The sequence below is a fragment of the Coenobita brevimanus genome, chromosome 45, assembly GCF_032717465.1.
Source record: "Coenobita brevimanus isolate Jiangsu-jjx chromosome 45, ASM3271746v2, whole genome shotgun sequence".
In the NCBI taxonomy this organism is placed as follows: Eukaryota; Metazoa; Arthropoda; class Malacostraca; order Decapoda; family Coenobitidae; genus Coenobita; species Coenobita brevimanus.
This window is the reverse complement of record NC_136998.1, coordinates 25,006,797-25,025,089: the sequence shown is the minus strand read 5'-3', so window position 1 is coordinate 25,025,089 and position 18,293 is coordinate 25,006,797. Positions and strand designations below refer to the sequence as shown.

At 41.6% G+C, this 18,293-nt stretch overlaps 1 protein-coding gene across 1 annotated transcript; it reads left to right on the top strand.

Moving 5' to 3' along the window:
* Positions 1–437: 437 nt before the first annotated feature.
* Positions 438–3,257, top strand: LOC145398378 (uncharacterized). The gene is made up of 4 exons (XM_080271256.1): positions 438–462; positions 1,548–1,680; positions 2,916–3,033; positions 3,198–3,257. The coding sequence occupies exons 1-4, from the start codon at positions 438–440 to the stop codon at positions 3,255–3,257; spliced, it is 336 nt and encodes a 111-aa protein (XP_080127382.1).
* The last annotated feature ends 15,036 nt before the right edge of the window (positions 3,258–18,293 follow it).

The following is an 18,293-nucleotide window of genomic DNA, read 5'->3' as shown; positions in this document are numbered from 1 at the left end:
ATGTGGTCTTAGTTTGGCATTCCAGTATTACAAAGGAAATATTAACTGGGACTCTAAACTGGTCCTAGATGGCGCGCTGTCCATTTTCTTAATTTACTTTCCAAGCTTTCATATTTGTGACAATCTACGCACCATTTCCCTACTTTCCCGGCATTCGTATTTTTCACAATGTACGCACCTTTTCCTCTCCTATTATCTTTGTTACATTATGTAATCTCCTCCAGCTCTTTCATTGCATACTGCTACGCGCGTCTTAGATTCTGTCAGCTATTAAAGTACGTCTTCTCACGCCGTCACGTCTACTCCCACAGCTGTACACTGACTACATCTTCGGTGTTTCAAGCGACCTCACAGCCCAGCTCCACTCACGAAACACGAACAGGAAGGTGTACGCTTTTGAGTTGACGCACAAGGGTCAGCATTCCGTGGCAGACCCGATGAAGCCCACAGTTGGCAAGCACTGTGAGTCTGTTTTCCTTCTACTTAACCATTTCAGTCCGATGACGTACTTCAGATTTCATTCATGCCATACTCAGACTTTATATATATATATATATATATATATATATATATATATATAAATATATATATATATATATATATATATATATATAAGGAGCCTCTGTGGTACAGTGGTAAAGTGTGCGTTTTCGTACACTAAGGAACGAAGGTTCGCGCCCCGCCAGGGTAATAAACTTTGGAAGCGTTCCTCTGGCCACGTACTGCATTGGCGGACACAAGGGGTGCTGTGGTTGAACCAGTATCGCATACTATAAAGTATGCTTGCACCCAGTCGGCTTGAGCGGGCCGATTACACTTGGTTCACAGACTACACACATCCAAAGCCACTCCAGCACAACAATTACACTTACAAGCACTTCTCACCCTACATACAATTTCAACTTGACAGCTTAAGCCACTTTACAGAGATACATTGGCTGTATCGTCCCCACTTCGGTAGGGATAGGCCGGTCCTGCAGTGGACACTCAAAACGGCTGATGAGATGATATATATATATATATATATATATATATATATATATATATATATATAGCTTAGGTGAGACTTTTCGAACTGGAAGGGTTAAATGTAGCAACAGATTTTTTGCCCTACATACGTGCTTCAATTTGTTTGCCTGTCCTCGTTTACTACATTTTGTTTTCCTTTTACTCATTATAATTTATTTCACTCAGAATACTCACTGTGTAATATACTTGGTTACTGCTGCATGGTTAGGTTGCTTGGCCTATTTTTAGTAATCATAGTTTGTTTACCCTATACTCATTTACGATGGTTTGTTAGTGTTTGCTCTGTATTCTGTTACTATTTTTTAATCTTATACTGGTACAACAGTTTATTTTCCCTATTCCCAGTTACTGTAGCTTGTTTTTACTTAATCTATAGTCATTATTGTTTGCCCTCTACTTAGTTGCATTTCTATGTGCTCTATACTCGGCTGCTTTAGTTTATAGTTTTCTCCACATTTTTTTCTTTTCATAGTTTGTTATTGTTTGCTGTGTCTTCAGTTCGTGTAATTTCCTTGCAGGGGTGACCCACGCAGACCTACTGTACCTGTTCTCCGGTGGGCCTTTCTACTCCCTCTTCAACCTCACCCGCCCCGACGACCTTAAGGTTAGGGCCATCATGACGCAGCTCTGGGTCAACTTCGCCGCCACAGGGTAAGGATAAGGGCCTGAGACCAGGTGGCATAGGAGGCTTCTTAGCACCTTTTTCTTGGCGATTTATTTTACATATTGTATTCTCTTGCTGGTTTTCTACATTCTATTGTTACAGAAGACTGTGTAGCAATTCTAAGTGATTTATTTTTGTAGTTTAACTTATTTTCTCTTGCCTGTTATTCATACAATTTCAGTATCTGCATAGTTTATTTCAGTAACATGCACGAGGATACTGAGATGAAGTGTGTAAAACAAATCGCTGAGGAAGAGGTGTTAAGGAATCTCAAGCCATTTAGACTACCATCCTAAGGGGCTAGATAGATTCTTCGTCTCCTCCTCCTCCTCCTTTTCTTGTTCTTCTTCTTCTTCTTCTCTTCTTCTTCTTCCTCCTCCTCCTTCTCTTCCTTCTCCTCAATTACTCGTCTTTTCACTCCTTTTCACCTTTTTTTTTTTTTTTTTTCACTTCTCGCTGTACATTTAGCCCTCCCTCTCAGTCCTAAGGCAACTCTAGTATTCTCTCGCTTTCATCATCATACTTTATTATTTTTATTATTATTATTATTATTATTATTATTTTGTGGTAGTTGGGGGTGCGCACCATCAACTCACTCGATGTATCGCTGCTCTCGGGTGTCTGCCCTTCCTCTCCTCCATCCTTCTTTCTTTCCATCATTTTCTCTCTTTCCTTCATTCTTTCCCCATGCTTCTGCCTATGGGTGACTTTACACGCCCTCTTCTGTCTTCCTTTCCTTCATTCTTTCCTCTTCCTTCTACCTGAGGGTGACTATACACTGAGTGACAAGCCAAATGGTTTCCTGTACACCAGGAAACCATTTACTACGCTGGGTGGTACCATATAACCAAATTTTGGCGCCTGGTGGTTTAGTGAGTAATTACAGCGCTCCAGTCTGATTGAGCCGGTGAAGGTTTATATTGCTCATGTAATGCCACTCAGGGAGAAGTGAGGCCGGTCACTCTCAACTTAAATGTCAGGACCAACTTGCCTAGCCCCGGGCTCCTACGCTTCTCATGGGGCGACGTAGGATTGGATGATGATGATGATGATGATGATGATTACTCTTCATTACTATCATTACCATTTTTGTTCTTATCATTTTTATAATTATTATCATCAAATCATCAATCATCATCATCAACTTAATCGTTTTATTACTCTCTTCTTCCTCTGTTTCTCTCCTCATACTTAATCTCAAACATGCCTTCCCTGCCCCCAGAAACCCGACCCCCAGTGGTTCCTTTGGCTTCGAGTGGGAGGCGGTGGGTGAGGGGACGGGCCTTCCCCACCTAGACATTCAGCCGCAGCCGGTTATGAGAAATGACACGCGAAGAGAGGTGAGAGAGAGAGAGAGAGAGAGAGAGAGAGAGAGAGTGTTATTATTAGTTAGTTATTATTTTATTGTTTGTGTTATTGTTATTGTTAGTTAATATTGTTGTTATTATTAGTGTTATTATTATGATTATTGCTATTATTATGATAAATTTTCTTCTCTACACAGGTGCGAAAGTTTCTGAGATCACTCCTGCCAATTCATCAGCTCCTGAGCAGTGAGGATTAAGAAAAATATAACACATCGATGAGTCTTACCGTGTCGAAGTCGTCTTGTCTACCTATCTACTGTCTATCTATCTATCACGCCTGTGTTGGAGGGGAACATCTTCACGTGGTGACACCAATATGGCCAGGTGGTGCAGTCCAGTTATACAAAAGTCTTTCATTCCCCTCTCAATCCCCTGTAGGGAGGATCGTGAGCTGTGAGTGGAGGACAACTTCTGCCTGCAGTCCACTTGTCTCACGTTCAGATAAGCCTGAGGTGGCAGCTGCAACTTCTAATGTCTATCTTTTTATCTATCTGTATCTATCTTCTCTCTCTCTCTCTCTCTCTCTCTCTCTCTCTCTCTCTCTCTCTCTCTCTCTCTCTCTCTCTCTCTCTCCCTCTGTCGATCTATCTATCTTTATTTCTTTCTTTGTACCAATAGCCATGCGCCCTATTCTTGGAAGAGGAGTCCACAAACAAATGGTAGTCATGTTTGGGGATGTTAGTACGGTAGTAATCTAGAAATGCATTTTACTTTATCGGCAAAGTTATGTAGACAAGACTGTTCAACATTTCAATTTTTTTTTTTTATGTTGCCTTGTTTATTTTTTCTACATACAGTACACACACACGCTCAGGACAAGACTACAACACACAGAGGGAGTCAGTCTGTACCACGCCACCCCCACCATCCCCTCACCCCCCCACTGGCCCCTCAACCCCACTCCACCCCTTCCCTCTTCATCTTCTTGGTGTGGGGTCAGGGGAGAGGGTAGGGGAGAGGAGGGAGATAACAGGGGGCGAGAAGGTGGGAAGAGGGGTAGGGTAGGTTGGCAGGGTACAAGTGTGTGCCCTGGATTAGGTAAACTATGTGAAATTTTTTACTCGTTCATAATGATTAATGTCTATTTTTGCCAGAGATACAAATAACAATGGAAGATAATTATTTTTTTTATACATATATTCATCGGTAATTATTATCTGACCTTTAAATGTAAATGAATCCTTATGTAGTGTACTCCATGAGTATCTGTGTGACAGTCACTCGCAAAAACATTTTGACAAGACTCTTAACATTCAAAGAGTATAGGATATATATATATATATATATATATATATATATATATATATATATACCGTGACTCCTGATGCTGGGACAGTGATCTAAACTCACTATTTCTTGACCAGATTTGATGCTGTACTTTGTCTAGCCACGAGTAAGTGTTTGTTCTTTAAAAGATTCAAATCACAGTATCAGGTATCCAATATATCCAAGTTCAGCTTGCTGTATAAGAACCTGAGACAGCATCAATGTGTAGCAGAGGTCTGCTATTTGCTATACTTTATAACCATGTATTCTCTTGCTTGTTAAAGGCATTAACATGAATGAAAAGGACTGTTAAATATTACATGAAGTGACCTAGTAACAATGATGCATGAACGTCGGAAGTTGTTGCTAGACCTCCGCATTACACAGGCACTGTTCCTGGCTCATGCGTGGCCAAGTGCACACTCGTCAGCCATAGTTTCTGTGCACTCTTATTCTCATCCCAGATGTAGTAGGAAATCGTAGCTACGGCTTCATGTCAAAGAAAGACCTGTTGTTGGCACCGTGAAGCTTTTCTAGCCCTATAACGCGTCTGACACCAACCCCCACGTTGATCACGTGATCACCCCGTGTGTATGGATGCGGGCCGGTAGCCCGCTCCAGTACCTTCCTCCCTTGTGTTGCTCTTGTAGGGGAAGGTCATGTCGGTCCGCTCTCTCCACATGTTTCTTCGATAGGCCTATTTTCAGTCTTACAGACCCAACGTTTGTATTTGAGTATATATATATATATATATATATATATATATATATATATATATATATATATATATATATATATATATATATATATGTGTGTGTGTGTGTGTGTGTGTGTGTGTGTGTGTGTGTACGTGATTTTAGTGAATACTGCCCTCCAGAGTGACTGTTATAGTGAAATTATGAAATCTAGAGATGATAAGTGTTACTGATGACCTTCGTGAGTGGTGAGGGTGATGAACTAATGTGTTTTTCTTTGCAGGTATTGAATAATCTTTTCCAGGGGTATAGCCTTATGGAGGAACAAACATCTTTTATTGTGCATTTACAGGTGTAAATAATCATTAAAAAAATATGATTCATTCCATGGATGTCCATTTATGACTCTGAAAAAACTAAGTAATGATGCTTTGGAATGTAGTAAATTAAAAAAATAAATAAATCGGGTTGGAAATCAAGGGGTATAGCCTTAGGGAGAAATAAACATCATTTTTTGTGCATTTACAGATGTAAGTAATCATAAAAAATATATATATATTCCATGGATGTCCATTTATGACTCTGAAAAAACTAAGTAATGATGCTTTGGAAAGTAGTCAGTAAATTAAAAAATAAAATCGGGTTGGAAATCAAGGGGTATAGCCTTAGGGAGGAATAAAAATCATATAGTGTGCATTTACAGGGGTACATAACTATAAAATAAACTATTATTGCATGTACATTATTATTTGACTCTAAAAAAAAATACCCCTTTTTTGTCAATCTCCATTACAATGAGCTGTTGTGCCAGAGGGTTGTACCTGCCCCAGCTGATGGTCCAGGGACCTGGGAGAGTGTGAGCATAAGGACAAGTCCTTAGCTTTCATTTAACAAGTTTATCGTTTAGTAATCTTTGAACATGTAATAATTATTGCCATTTTACGTGTTTATTTTTAAAGTCACCCCAGAAGTGTTAAGTTTTCTTTTGATTATGGTATTTGGGTGATGAAAATAAAGTAGAAAGGGTATATTTTCCGTGTGTATTTTTGAATTTATTAAATTTTGATTGCAAATGTGGTTTTTTATTTTTCCAAAAATGGGTCTGTCACACTCGACGTTTGTGTTAAATGGAGTAACACTGGACGTTTGTGTTCTAGGGCTAGGCTGCACGAGTGTCACTGCAAAACGATTCTTCTTGCACGCTAACAAAGGTTCATAGTTAACACTGGAAAACATGTCATCGTTCGGTGTGAACTCCTGGTTGTCTCCTTCCAGTCAGAGTACGATAAGTGGTGGGCAAAAACTTTAACTCCTTATTGTACCAGTCACTGTACTCTAGAACGTATTCCAGGTGGAACTGGAGACTTTGTAGCACCTCGTCCTGAGCGATTTATACTGCTTATGCTCTACCTTAACAAATTCTTGTATGTAACTTGCATCTTTTTAATACTGACCCAGTCTGCATCAATGACATAAAAGAGGATACTTGGGTGCATCGTGAAGGATAAATCATCAAGGAGGTATTAGACAGCCTCTACAAGTCGATAAGAACACAACCCTCGGAACTACATAAAGAAAGAACACTTATTCACAACTAGGAAAAGTACAGCGTGGAATTCCGGCCGGGAAATAAAGACTTAGGATCACTGTACATTACTGAGATCCCGCTGTGAGCGCCAGGCCTGTAGTCTCGTATGCTTACGATATCCCTCGGCTCATTTTCTTACCGGTTTATTCCTAGGTATGAAGCAGTAATATTCTCCTGTATGTCACGTGCAAATTATATCGATGTTATGTATGTACTGTGGCGGTGGGCTTGTGCACGCCTGACACGCTCTGCTGTCCACATATGAACGGTATTTTATGGGTCCTGAAGGGCAAATGATCGGTAGGGCTGAAATGTGTCTCCCCCCCACCCAATGCACCACACATGGGCACAAGGTACAGGAGTGGAACGATTTTGGAGTGAGAGTTGCATGTCAGACTCTATACACTAACGGCCCTATTAGCAAAACAACTGAGTCAGCCGAGGTGTAAGGGGCAACCTCCTTATTTTTAACGGTGGCTGGAACACCTGTGATGGTTAGGTGTTACCCACCTGCATCCCACATAACAGCACATTCAGAGACGATGCATAAGGTCAGGCATGCTCTATTATCATCACGTTTCAAAAAATATCGTCAAAAATTGGGGTTTGTCCAAACTTTCGCGCAATCAGTTTTAACCTAACAGTCCAATGACGTACTTTGTATTTTATTCTTGCTACCACTAAGCGATCTGAGTCAGCTTACGGCAAGAAATTAGTTTGTGGAAAGATTAATGAGGACCGTTTCTAAACTCGTCACTAAAAATGTAATCAGCTCTTCTGAGCTTAACAGTATCGTCCGGATGTAACAAGATAAAAATAAAGCTTAAGTCTTTGAGCCGAATGGGTCAGAAATACGGCCCTAAACCCTTCAAATGACTAGACATTGCACTCATCCGACCCTGCCGCCACCACCCTCACACCCTGCCAAGACAAGGTGCGGACAGGGACACCAGGAGGGGGCGAGCGGCATTGTTATAAAACCCAGGGCGATCCACGGGGACGCCTGGGGACCAACGAAACAAGAACTAAGGTTCTTTAAACGTTATTTAAGTGACTTCGCGACTCACCATCAGTTGCGACACACTTCACTTCCACTTCACTTCATGTTACTTCACATCAGACACACGGCTATAGCCAGTGACCTCCACATCACACTATGTACACATTCATACGTTAAATCCACCTTTGCTGCTCCCTTACCTCGCGTCGTCACCTCGACGAATTTTCTCTGAAAATTTTATACATTGCACGAAGAAATATCTCCTCTGTGGGAAGCAAGAGACCAGGAAACGACAAAACACTGACTCCCGACATACCAGAAGCCACCACAGACCACCAGACACAGGGTACGATACACACAGATGCCTGGGGTTATGATGGTCATTACAATCACACACAAGTTTGCTTAAAACACAACTTGGATTTCACTATACAGCAAGAACACTGCTTACTTTACATAACCTATTTGCTTCGCGGCGCTTGCCCACGAAGTTTCCAAGCATCGCCTCCGTCCGGTAGATAAGGTCGACCCGATAACCCGTTTGACCTTTTATCTTTGCCTATCGAGGCGTCCTAGGGTTAGACGGTGGCGAAACTCACAAGTATGTACAGTATCTCCTAAGTCTTTGGTATGTTGCTACGATACGTCACTGTAGCGTTATCAAACACCGCCACCAATATTTTGTAACGTCAAATAAATTAACAAAAACACATAATAATAATAATATAATAATAATAATAATAATAATAATAATAATAATAATAATAACAGTAATAGTAATAGTAATAATAATAATAGTGATAATAATGTGATAATAGTAAAAATCTATAGAGCTAAAAATTATTCATTTACACCAACAGCGGCAAAATATTATGTGAGTACGTGCACATTGTTGTTTTGTTGCGAATTTCCGAGTCTGTGAGGCGTTGAGGGGTGCGTGATGTGATGTGATGTGGCTCGCACTGGGACACCGTAACTCTTGGCTCGTTAGCTCGGGATAACTATATTCATTTATTTGTCTTACTAATCCAGACTAAGCGTTATTTTGGCCGTATTATCTCTGGTTAAGGAGGGGTCCCTACCACCTTTTTCGCAGCGATTTAGTTTGCTGACTAAACCTTGCCATCTTCTGGTATGTTATTTGCAACTTATCAATATAGGTTAGATAAATATCAGCAGAATATTATCATGCCATATACAGAACTAGCCTGATAAGGAAGAGGTATTCAGTGGCCTCCATACAGAAGGTTCGTAGCACTTCTTCCTTCCCTGTTTATCTCTTATATATGTCGTTATTACTCTCTTATGTGTATTGATGCAGTTTATATCTATACACAACATATGACACAAGAAGATACCGAGGCATACTAAACAACATAAACCGCCTTGGAAAATGTGCTAAGGAGTAATCTTAACCGACGAGAACTAGGGCCATTTATAAGAAGCCCTTGTGAGGCATGTGGTCGGTGCTCGTGCTCAATCGCCGAGCTCCAAATTGGCCCCGTTTTAAATGGTGTTCTGCCACACACAACCGTCGCGTCTGTGGGTGGACTTGGGGAAAGGCGGAGAGTAATCTTCTAACATTTCACCATGATGACGGCGAGTTAAGAGACGAGTAAGGGTATCATGGGCTAATTTTCTAACATATCACCATGATGCCAGTGAGTTACAAGAGGAATACATTATGATTGGTTAATTTTCTAACATTTCACCATGATGATAGCGAGTTAGGAAACGAACAGGGTATTATAGATTCATTATCTAATATTTCACAATGATGCAAGCGAGTTAGAAGACGAGAATAGTATCGTACACGTGTAGGAAATACGGCGAGAGTATTATGTCATAAAACAGCCCATTAATAATTACATATTTCCAGGTTACAAGTGGTAAAAGCTGAAGGGAATGATACAGCATTCCCGACATTGATGAGATTCACGAAAGATTTATGGTCTTCAGAGTAATGTAGAGGAGACGATGGCATGAGGAATGGGATCGCACAGTGGAACATGAAAATCTCAACCTCATACTGTCTTACAGCTTATATGAGAGATGATAAGGGAAATGGAGAAGAGAGGATATGGAAGACAGGGGGTATACGACGACTGAGAAGTTAGCTCTTTGGCGGTAGTTGAGGTTGTGTTGAGAACACCAAGAAAAATTAAGAAATGCATAACAGGGAGTATGTGATGGAACTGAGCTATGAACAATACACAGAAGAATAAAATAAGAGAGTAAGATGTGTGGAGACAAGAACTGGTAGGAGATGGAGTGTGGTGGTCTGAACCAATCACGTTACACTGAGACGTATTTTAGGTGGTTTAGGAGACGTCGTAGCACCTCTTCCTTGGCGATTAATTTTGCATATTATACCTTAACACTTTCTTGTATGTTACTGTATTTGTCATTTTAATATAGACATAGTCCGCAACAATAACATATAGGATCATGCTGAGGAGTAATGTGTACAGTAGAATAAATTACTAACGAAGAAGTATTGAAAATCCGCAAAGCCACTTAAAATATGATTCCTTGTCTACTGGACAGATCCGCAAAACTTTAACTTGTCATGATTAGCTTTTGAACATCTAGTAATTATCGTTACTGAATACTTTAATATATTCATACATGCTACAAAAGTATTCGGTAACGGCTAATTACCAATGAATGAACTATAACAGCCTTATTTACGTTGGGTGGTTATACAGGAGGGAAGCATCTACTGGTTAAGAGAAGAAATGAGCAAGGAATGTCTTATGCATGCGTTTTAATCTACTTTTAAACAAAAACAACATTACTTACTTATCGTACTTTGGGTCACTCATTTCATAAAGTTTCCCGGCAGTGAATCACGGGCCTGCAGATGTCTGAAATTCTTTCCCTGCCCCATTTCGTGTGGGTGAGGCAGGGTACTTATCATGGTAAGGGACCCATGAATCGGGTTGCCCTCCACAATGAGGAACTAAGAATTCCTTTGCAGGTGGCAGAATTTCCATCAATGTGGATGCCTCCCTGGTTTCCAGACTTTTCTTCATGGTTCATGTTCTGCACAATTTGGTGAGACAACAACTACAAGGAACTGTTCCACTGTGGTATGAGGTGACGGGTTAGAGCAGCTGCAGGCGCCGCTCAGCACACCGACACACGACACTACAAGGAAGTTTGCCGCACCTTATACTTCAACACCAGAGCCGGAGAGACGCGGTCCTGTGCTTTTAAAGTGTCTTCAAATAACTTGGCCTTTGGCACGACGTAACAATACGGAGTTATGAACTACAATACATCATGCACTTGCCCATATTAATCTTACTATTATGTAATATTTCCGTCAGTCTTTATTAAACTGTTCTTTTTAATTATGCTATGCACTTATAATAGTAACTTTCAACAACCACCAGTGAATATCATACATTGGTTGAATATGGCTAACTCAGCTGACCATGATTCATAAGACATCTTCGCTGTAGCGGTAGTATTATACCAAGCAGACACTATCCAGAGGTAGATTCATTCGCTAGCTACAGCATTGGGACCCTGTATATTAGTGAGGGGGTAAAGTGTTGGGTGAGTGGAGGAAACGTGTCCCCGGTTACGACGAATCATCACTACTAGACTTGTTGTTTTGTTGCTGTTGCTACTCCTGTTGCTTGCGCGCTGCCTCCTCCTTTGCCAGCGTCTTGGAATCCTTCACGGTGGCAGTCACGAAGTCAGCTGGATCAGTACCTGACAAAAACTCCATCTCCACACAGTGCTCATGACAGGCTAGATATCTGACGTATTTCTCAGGTGGATCCTCACTTGTTACTGATACGGATCGCATGAGACAATGGCTGACGGTCGTGCCCGGGATTGTGAACCCCAGGTGGCAGTATTTATCCAGCGATGCTGGCATCTGGTCGTAGGCCGTCAGGTTCATTCGGCAGCTGAAGGTGTGGTTCGTGTAGGCGCCCTTGCCCTCCTTCGGTAGTCGTGACATCCTCCACACGATGGCACGGTGTTGGTGTTCGTACTTGGCCTGGCCCGATGTCACTTCCATGAGAGCTGCTTCGGCCATCTCCACCGGCCCCATAAGCCGCTCGATGCCTTTCACTTTGCCGGTTCTGTCAAGGGAGATTGGTTGTGTCACAGGGATCTAGGCCACATATATATAAAATTGTGCTAAAATAATGATATGACGAGTAACATACACAAAATCCAGAATTAAGTGCTTATATCTTTCTTTTCAGTCACAGAAATCCTACCTAACAGGCTTTATATATATGCAATCCAAATCTGGGAAAGAAATAAGGCACGACGAACAGCTTACACATATGTATTCTCATGAGAATGTTTAAATCATACTATGACTGAGTTGCATCATGTAATAATGTAAAAAAGAAGAAGCACTTTTCTCTTCTTTACTTCTTCAAATCGTAGAATATTATTATGAGAAGCAAAACATACAGGAGAGGGTGGGGGGAGAAAATGGATGAGATGAAAGTACGAGGTGGAAAGGCATATAAATAAGGGTGGTGTAACTTGGAGGGACGGCAGCTTGATGACCGAGGGTACAAGGAGGCGATTTGCTCGTCGCCACCCTCTCTAGATTTAAAGCGTCTTGCATTAAATGGATAAGCAGATAGAACTTTCAGAGAGTAATGGTGAATAAGAATCAGCACGCACCTCCTGTGAGCAGTCTTGACGGATCCATATCTGAAGTGCTTCTCGACTCTGAACATGTAGATCCAACACTCAGGCAGGGGGAACCTCACCACCACGCCCTCACACGGGACCTGACTAGGCGAGGCCATCACCAGTTTGAGGTACTATTCTCGTTCACAGAAGCTTTCCTGTCAACTCCTTCCCAGCGATTTATTTCGCCTGGTTCACTTTAATGCCTTTGATTAATGCATAATATATCAATGTTAGTCAAATATTATCACACAAGATCATATTATTGTGTAACATGCAAAATAATTCGCTAGGGAAGAAATGTTGCGACTTTCCCATGCAAACAAAATACGGGTTATAATCTCTGCACTCGCGTTATCACACTGAAGGATTCTCTCTCTCTCTCTCTCTCTCTCTCTCTCTCTCTCTCTCTCTCTCTCTCTCTCTCTCTCTCTGTTTTAATCTGTACCGCTCATCCGACATCTGGAAAGTCGGCAGGCAACAAACATCCTAGATAGTCTACTGTGCATTGTTTAACACTGTTTTTCTCTAATTAATTCAACCAGGTGAGAATCCCAACCCACCAGAGAGGAAGCCAAGGAAGAAGATCCTGACTTTGGCTATCATGTGGTGGACGACGCCCTTCATGTCCTGCTCCACGTAGATCTCATCCACCGCCGTCAGCTGCACCTCCTCGCTCCTGTAGTTGAGGCCGCGGTCTCGGTGCACCATCAGGGAAAACAGCTGCTCCTCTATTAGCGACGAGAACAGCTGCCAGATCACGAGTCACATAATACATGGGAATAGATAAGGATTTTGATACATAATTAGTCTGGATTGTTTGGCAGTGTTTGTGCTTTTATTTTCTTCAGAACATTGCTGATTGATACATTCTAAACGATGACATATGTTTTAAGCAATGCTTTGTATCCCCAGACGAATAAATTCAAATCAAGAAAGACTTTTCGAACTAGAGAAGGTAAATACAGTCTTTATTAAATCCTTTACTATTACAACACCATCCTGTGTTGAATAAAGAATCCGCTAAGGTAGTAACATGAACTGAAATACAATACTCTGTTATGTCTTCTGGTTGAGTTAATAAGGCTTTCTTATCTTCATCACCTAAGGAATAGGAATTTATATGTACACTTCTGTTAGCCTGTCTTACTGCCCAGATAACTGAAAAACTAATGGGAAGAATGTAATGACAATATGTGAGGTAACTGCTAATGAGTAACGAACGAAATAATTGAATTTTGGTAATAATTCGTCAGAGTAAACAACACAATTGTGTTTCCAATAAAGAGTTCAGGATCCTACAATGAAATATCGAGATTGGTCTCCAGAGAGAACAATGTAGATATGAGATACGAGCTGCCCCTGTGACCAGCTGGCTGCCATTTTACTTGTCACAGTGTTTGCCTGTGGTACTTAAAAGGCTTTCTTATGTATTGAATTTGAAATAAAGAGTCATCACTATTCATCATTCTGTCTTTTTATTGCCTGAACTATCTTCGCTGATTTTATTTTATTTTATTTCATTTTTTTTAATACTGACTTTGGGTACTGACTAGAAACGTTGCTCCCTGAGGTTCAGGCATCCTCCTACTCCCACCAGTTTGCGCTACACACAATCATATATCCTGCTTGGGCACTAAGGCACTAATAACAGCACTGCTCATGCTGTACGCACGATACAGCTGTCATATTCAAGACTGGTGTGATGATTTGAGTATTTATATGGCACGTTGGATCATGTGTGGGATCAGTTAAGACTCTTTTAACAAAACTGAATACTCATACTGACCCCTGTGCCATTTAGTATCGAGATCTCACTGTCAGCAGTCCACTCCTCTACGATTTAACCACAACCTCCCAGTCATTTCCTGCCTATCCTTGCTCTCCCTCTTCTTGTCTTTGCCTTCCCTGCGTTCATTGTCCTTCTTTGCCTCTCTTTGCCCTTCCCTGCCTATTCCCACTCCACCCCCTGCTTCTCCTATCTCTCCCTGCCCTCCCATTCCTCTACCTCATTCCACCTACCTCACCCTGCCATTCTCTTCCTTTACCGTCTCTCCTTGCCTCTATCTGTCCCCTTCAGCCTTTCCCTACCTTCCCCGACCTTCCTGCCTCAGTCTACCTCTTCCTACCTCTCCTCTCCTCTCCCAAGCCCACATCCACCTTCAGATCCTCATAGTTCTGCGTGTCAAGTTTAAGCAACTGCGATATCTGCGGGGCTTGCTCGACCGGCATACCCAGCTTCCGCACGTCGCTGGCAAACTCCTTCACGTGCTCGTAGTCCCCGGCGATGGCATGTTGGGTGAACTTGGAGATCTGGGTCGTGAGTCGTTCCGCATTGGACACCTGGCCTGGTCGTACTCCCGGTCGTTCCTTGTAGAATATGTACTGGACTTTGACCGTGAAGACCTTGCCGAACTGGTCGAACTGTTGCGCTCCTGCGACGGGGAGGAAGAAAAATGTTCAAAGGAAAGCAAACATAATTCAGAAGTTAAGTTGTTGTAAAGGCTGAGAACGGAAAATGTGAACATCATGTACAAGTTCAAAAATCGATAAGATCGAGGAGAGAGAGAGAGAGAGAGAGAGAGAGAGAGAGCAATCGTCTCTGGCCGATCGTCGGTGAATGTATTATTATTATTATTATTCCTGCCAGCCAGCTTGTCAAAAGGTTAATGTGCCTTACTTATGAGATAAGAGTGGGTCTCCTTGATTACTAGTAAAATCGATATTCCAAACTAACCGAGCTCATAGGGGTAAGGAATTTTCGGCAGGGCGACGGAGTAGTATCAGTGGTTGCAACCCCTGGCTCATCTGACTGTGAACGCAGTGGACCGAAGCTGAAGTTACCCTTGTCCTGCAGTCCGCCGTCCTCCTTTTGGGGGATAGAGAGGGAACTAAGGGACGTTTGTATGACCAGGCAGCGGAACCACCCGGTCATACTAGTGCAAACGTGTGATGGCTTCCCTCTCCAGGTCGAGTAAATGTGGGCTGTACAACTAACATCCAGGGCCATATTACCCCTGTGAGCTGAAGGTGCTTTAGTAAGTTAACCTTTTTATTTTCCCTAGTGGCATCATATTATCGGGGGAAAGGAAAAACCTCGGAAATAAAATGAAGTGAAGGGAAGCAGTCAGTGGGGAAATCTGGGAGAGAATAAAACTAAATTACGCGATCGATTACTAACACCTTCAACCCGAGGACGTAATCTATACATTTTTTCTTCTTGCTGCCTCCAAACGACTGCTGTTAAGCTTTGGAGAGACCATTAGTAGCGACGGGGGTAGAGACAGCCCCATTAATTTCTCCAGAACCTTGTTTCTCTTCCTAATCTTAACAAAGTTTTCTCAAGGTAGTAAGAACAAAACGGAAAGTACGTCATTAGATTTAAGAGACTATGCTTGATGATGATTCTTGGTTCGTAAGATAACTAAAAAAACAGTAACCAAGTCTCTAGATGTTAAAAGACTCTTTTTTTCGTTTTTTATCACTTTAGCATTCATTAAGTTGAATGAAAAATTGTTCGATAGCAGTAAGAGCGAAGAATGTATACTCAAACAGTCTTACAAGCAACTTAAGCTAAGGAGGGTTTATAAATATAGTCCCAGATCGTGTGGCGAGGCAAACCAAACCGCTATCTGAGATCGAACAACGACCGAGCAAAGAGGTAACCCGAATCAGTCTCTGTACGACCCGGAGAGGAGAATGTTAGTATTTGTTGATATTTGCCGCACGTACGGTACCCCTCCTTCATCATCGTCTTGGGATGTAATCGTGTCTCATTGAAATTAAGGGCAAGTTTGTGCTGGCAAAATGGCTACAGAGGTGGCGTTTGTAGTGGTAAATATAAGTAGTTGAAAAGAACAGAAGCAATGTTGTAAGAGACGTGCTGCAAGTGAAATTCAGGGATGTATTTTGAGTGTGTGACATTGTAACACATTTTTCTTAGCGAATTATTTTCTATATTACACCCAAATATTCTCTTGTATGTTCTGTATATCGTTTTAATATCAAACAAGTTTGTCAACAGCATACAAGTGAATGTGGAGGAGCAATAGGCATAATAAATCGGTAAGGAAGAAGTGATACGATATCTCCTATGTCACTTAGAAGACGATCCGTATGTAAGAACTCTCGTGGACATACAGTACTGGGAAACTGATGCTGTTTGGTGAGGAAGTGTGGTGTAAAAAAGGATTCGGTAACAAAGGGTTGCTATAGTGCATTTCTGAGATTGATAATGATAACTAAGGAGATGGAAATACTTTTGAACATTAATGGAAAGTAACCAAAATAAGGAGGCAAGTCGTGAGAAGCAGTGAACCAGAAAAGGAAAAACTGACAGCGAACCAATAGTGAATGAGTTAAAAGCCAGTGTGTCAGCAAAACAGTGGAGTGTTAAGCGAAGGACAGTATTAGTAACATTTTATCTTGTCACAACGAGGGCAAAGGTGCAAAGATGAAATGTAGAAAGTGAGTACGAAAAGTTAAAGAAATGTGAAAAGGTATGACTTGTGAGATATCTCGAGAAATGGTGTGAGAAAGAATAATGATATCTCAAGGGGGATAAGAGAAAGAATAAAGATATATGACGAAAGATCTCTGGAAAACACGAAAAAATAGGGTAAACATTATGGACGATGGATGAAGATTTAAAACTAACAAAAGATTGCTGGAAAACTTCAAAAACGAACAGAAAAAGACTGAGGTGGAATAAAATATCGAAAGAAGGCAGCGCTATCAGAGACAAAGTTTGATGGATGAATATTTAACAACTAATGAAAAGATACATGGAAAATATGCACAATGAACAGAAAATTAGAAGAAAAAAAAAGTGCTTAGAAACGAGCCGATGTCCACGACAATAACAATATAATAACTTATGAAGAAAATTCTTCTTCTTCTTCCCCTTTCGGCGCTCCCCCTAGGGGTCGCCACAGCGGATCACCCGTCTCCATCTTACTGTCTTCTGCATCTTCTTCTTTTACACCTACCACCCGCATGTCCTCCATCACTGCATCCATAAACCTTCTCTTTGGTCTTCCTCTCTTTTTCCTGCCTGGTAACTCCATTTCCAGCATCCTCCTCCCGACATACTCCTCATCCCTCTTCCACACATATCCAAAACATCTCAGTCTCGCCTCTCTAGCTTTGTCCCCAGACTGACTTACGTGCGCTGTCCCTCTAATATGTTCATTTCTAGTTTTGTCCAACCTCGTCACTCCTAGTGAAAAACGCAACATCTTCAATTCTGCTACCTCCAACTGTGCCTCCTGTCTTTTTGTCAGTGGCACTGCCTCCATTCCGTACAACTTATGAAGAAAAGTACGTTGGGGGGGGGGGAGTGCAAAATGGACAGCAAACACAGAACTAGAAAAAAATTCTGAAACATAAAAAAAAAAAAAAAAAAAAGTGATTGGCAGGTACGTGGAAAACAAAACCAGCAAAATGAGTAAGAGAAAATGGCTGGAAAAAATGACTAGAAAATATACCTATATCGAAGACAGAGTAGCAAGCCTGAAATGGGAGCCGCTGGAACGGATCCTTGTCGTCCTTGTTGTTGAAGAGTTGGAATGCCGACTCCTCCGTCAGGTGCACGAACACCTTCTTCCAGAACCTGTGGATAAGACGGGAGAATACGTGAAGGTAGGTGGATGTCTTTGAGGGCCTATGCGTTAAAAGGCTTCCTTGCACCTCTTCCTTAGAAGATTTATTTTGCTTACTACACCTTTCCTTTCCGCTCTGACGTATGTGGCTTGTTTCCTTAATACCAGCACAGATTGCATACATCAAACAGAAGTGAACGTGAACGTGCTGTATACAGGAAAAAACTGCTTACAAAGAGGTGATAGGAAGTTCCAATGACCGACGAGAATACACCCTTAGTCAGAGTAAAGAGTATTTGTACAGAGGTAGGTGAGTGTGGGTGGTGTGCGGGCATGGGGTCGTGGGTCTGTCTGGTATGTGTAGGGGTACTTAGGCAGCGTAGTTGGTGCGTGGCCAGTGGATGGTGTTTTTT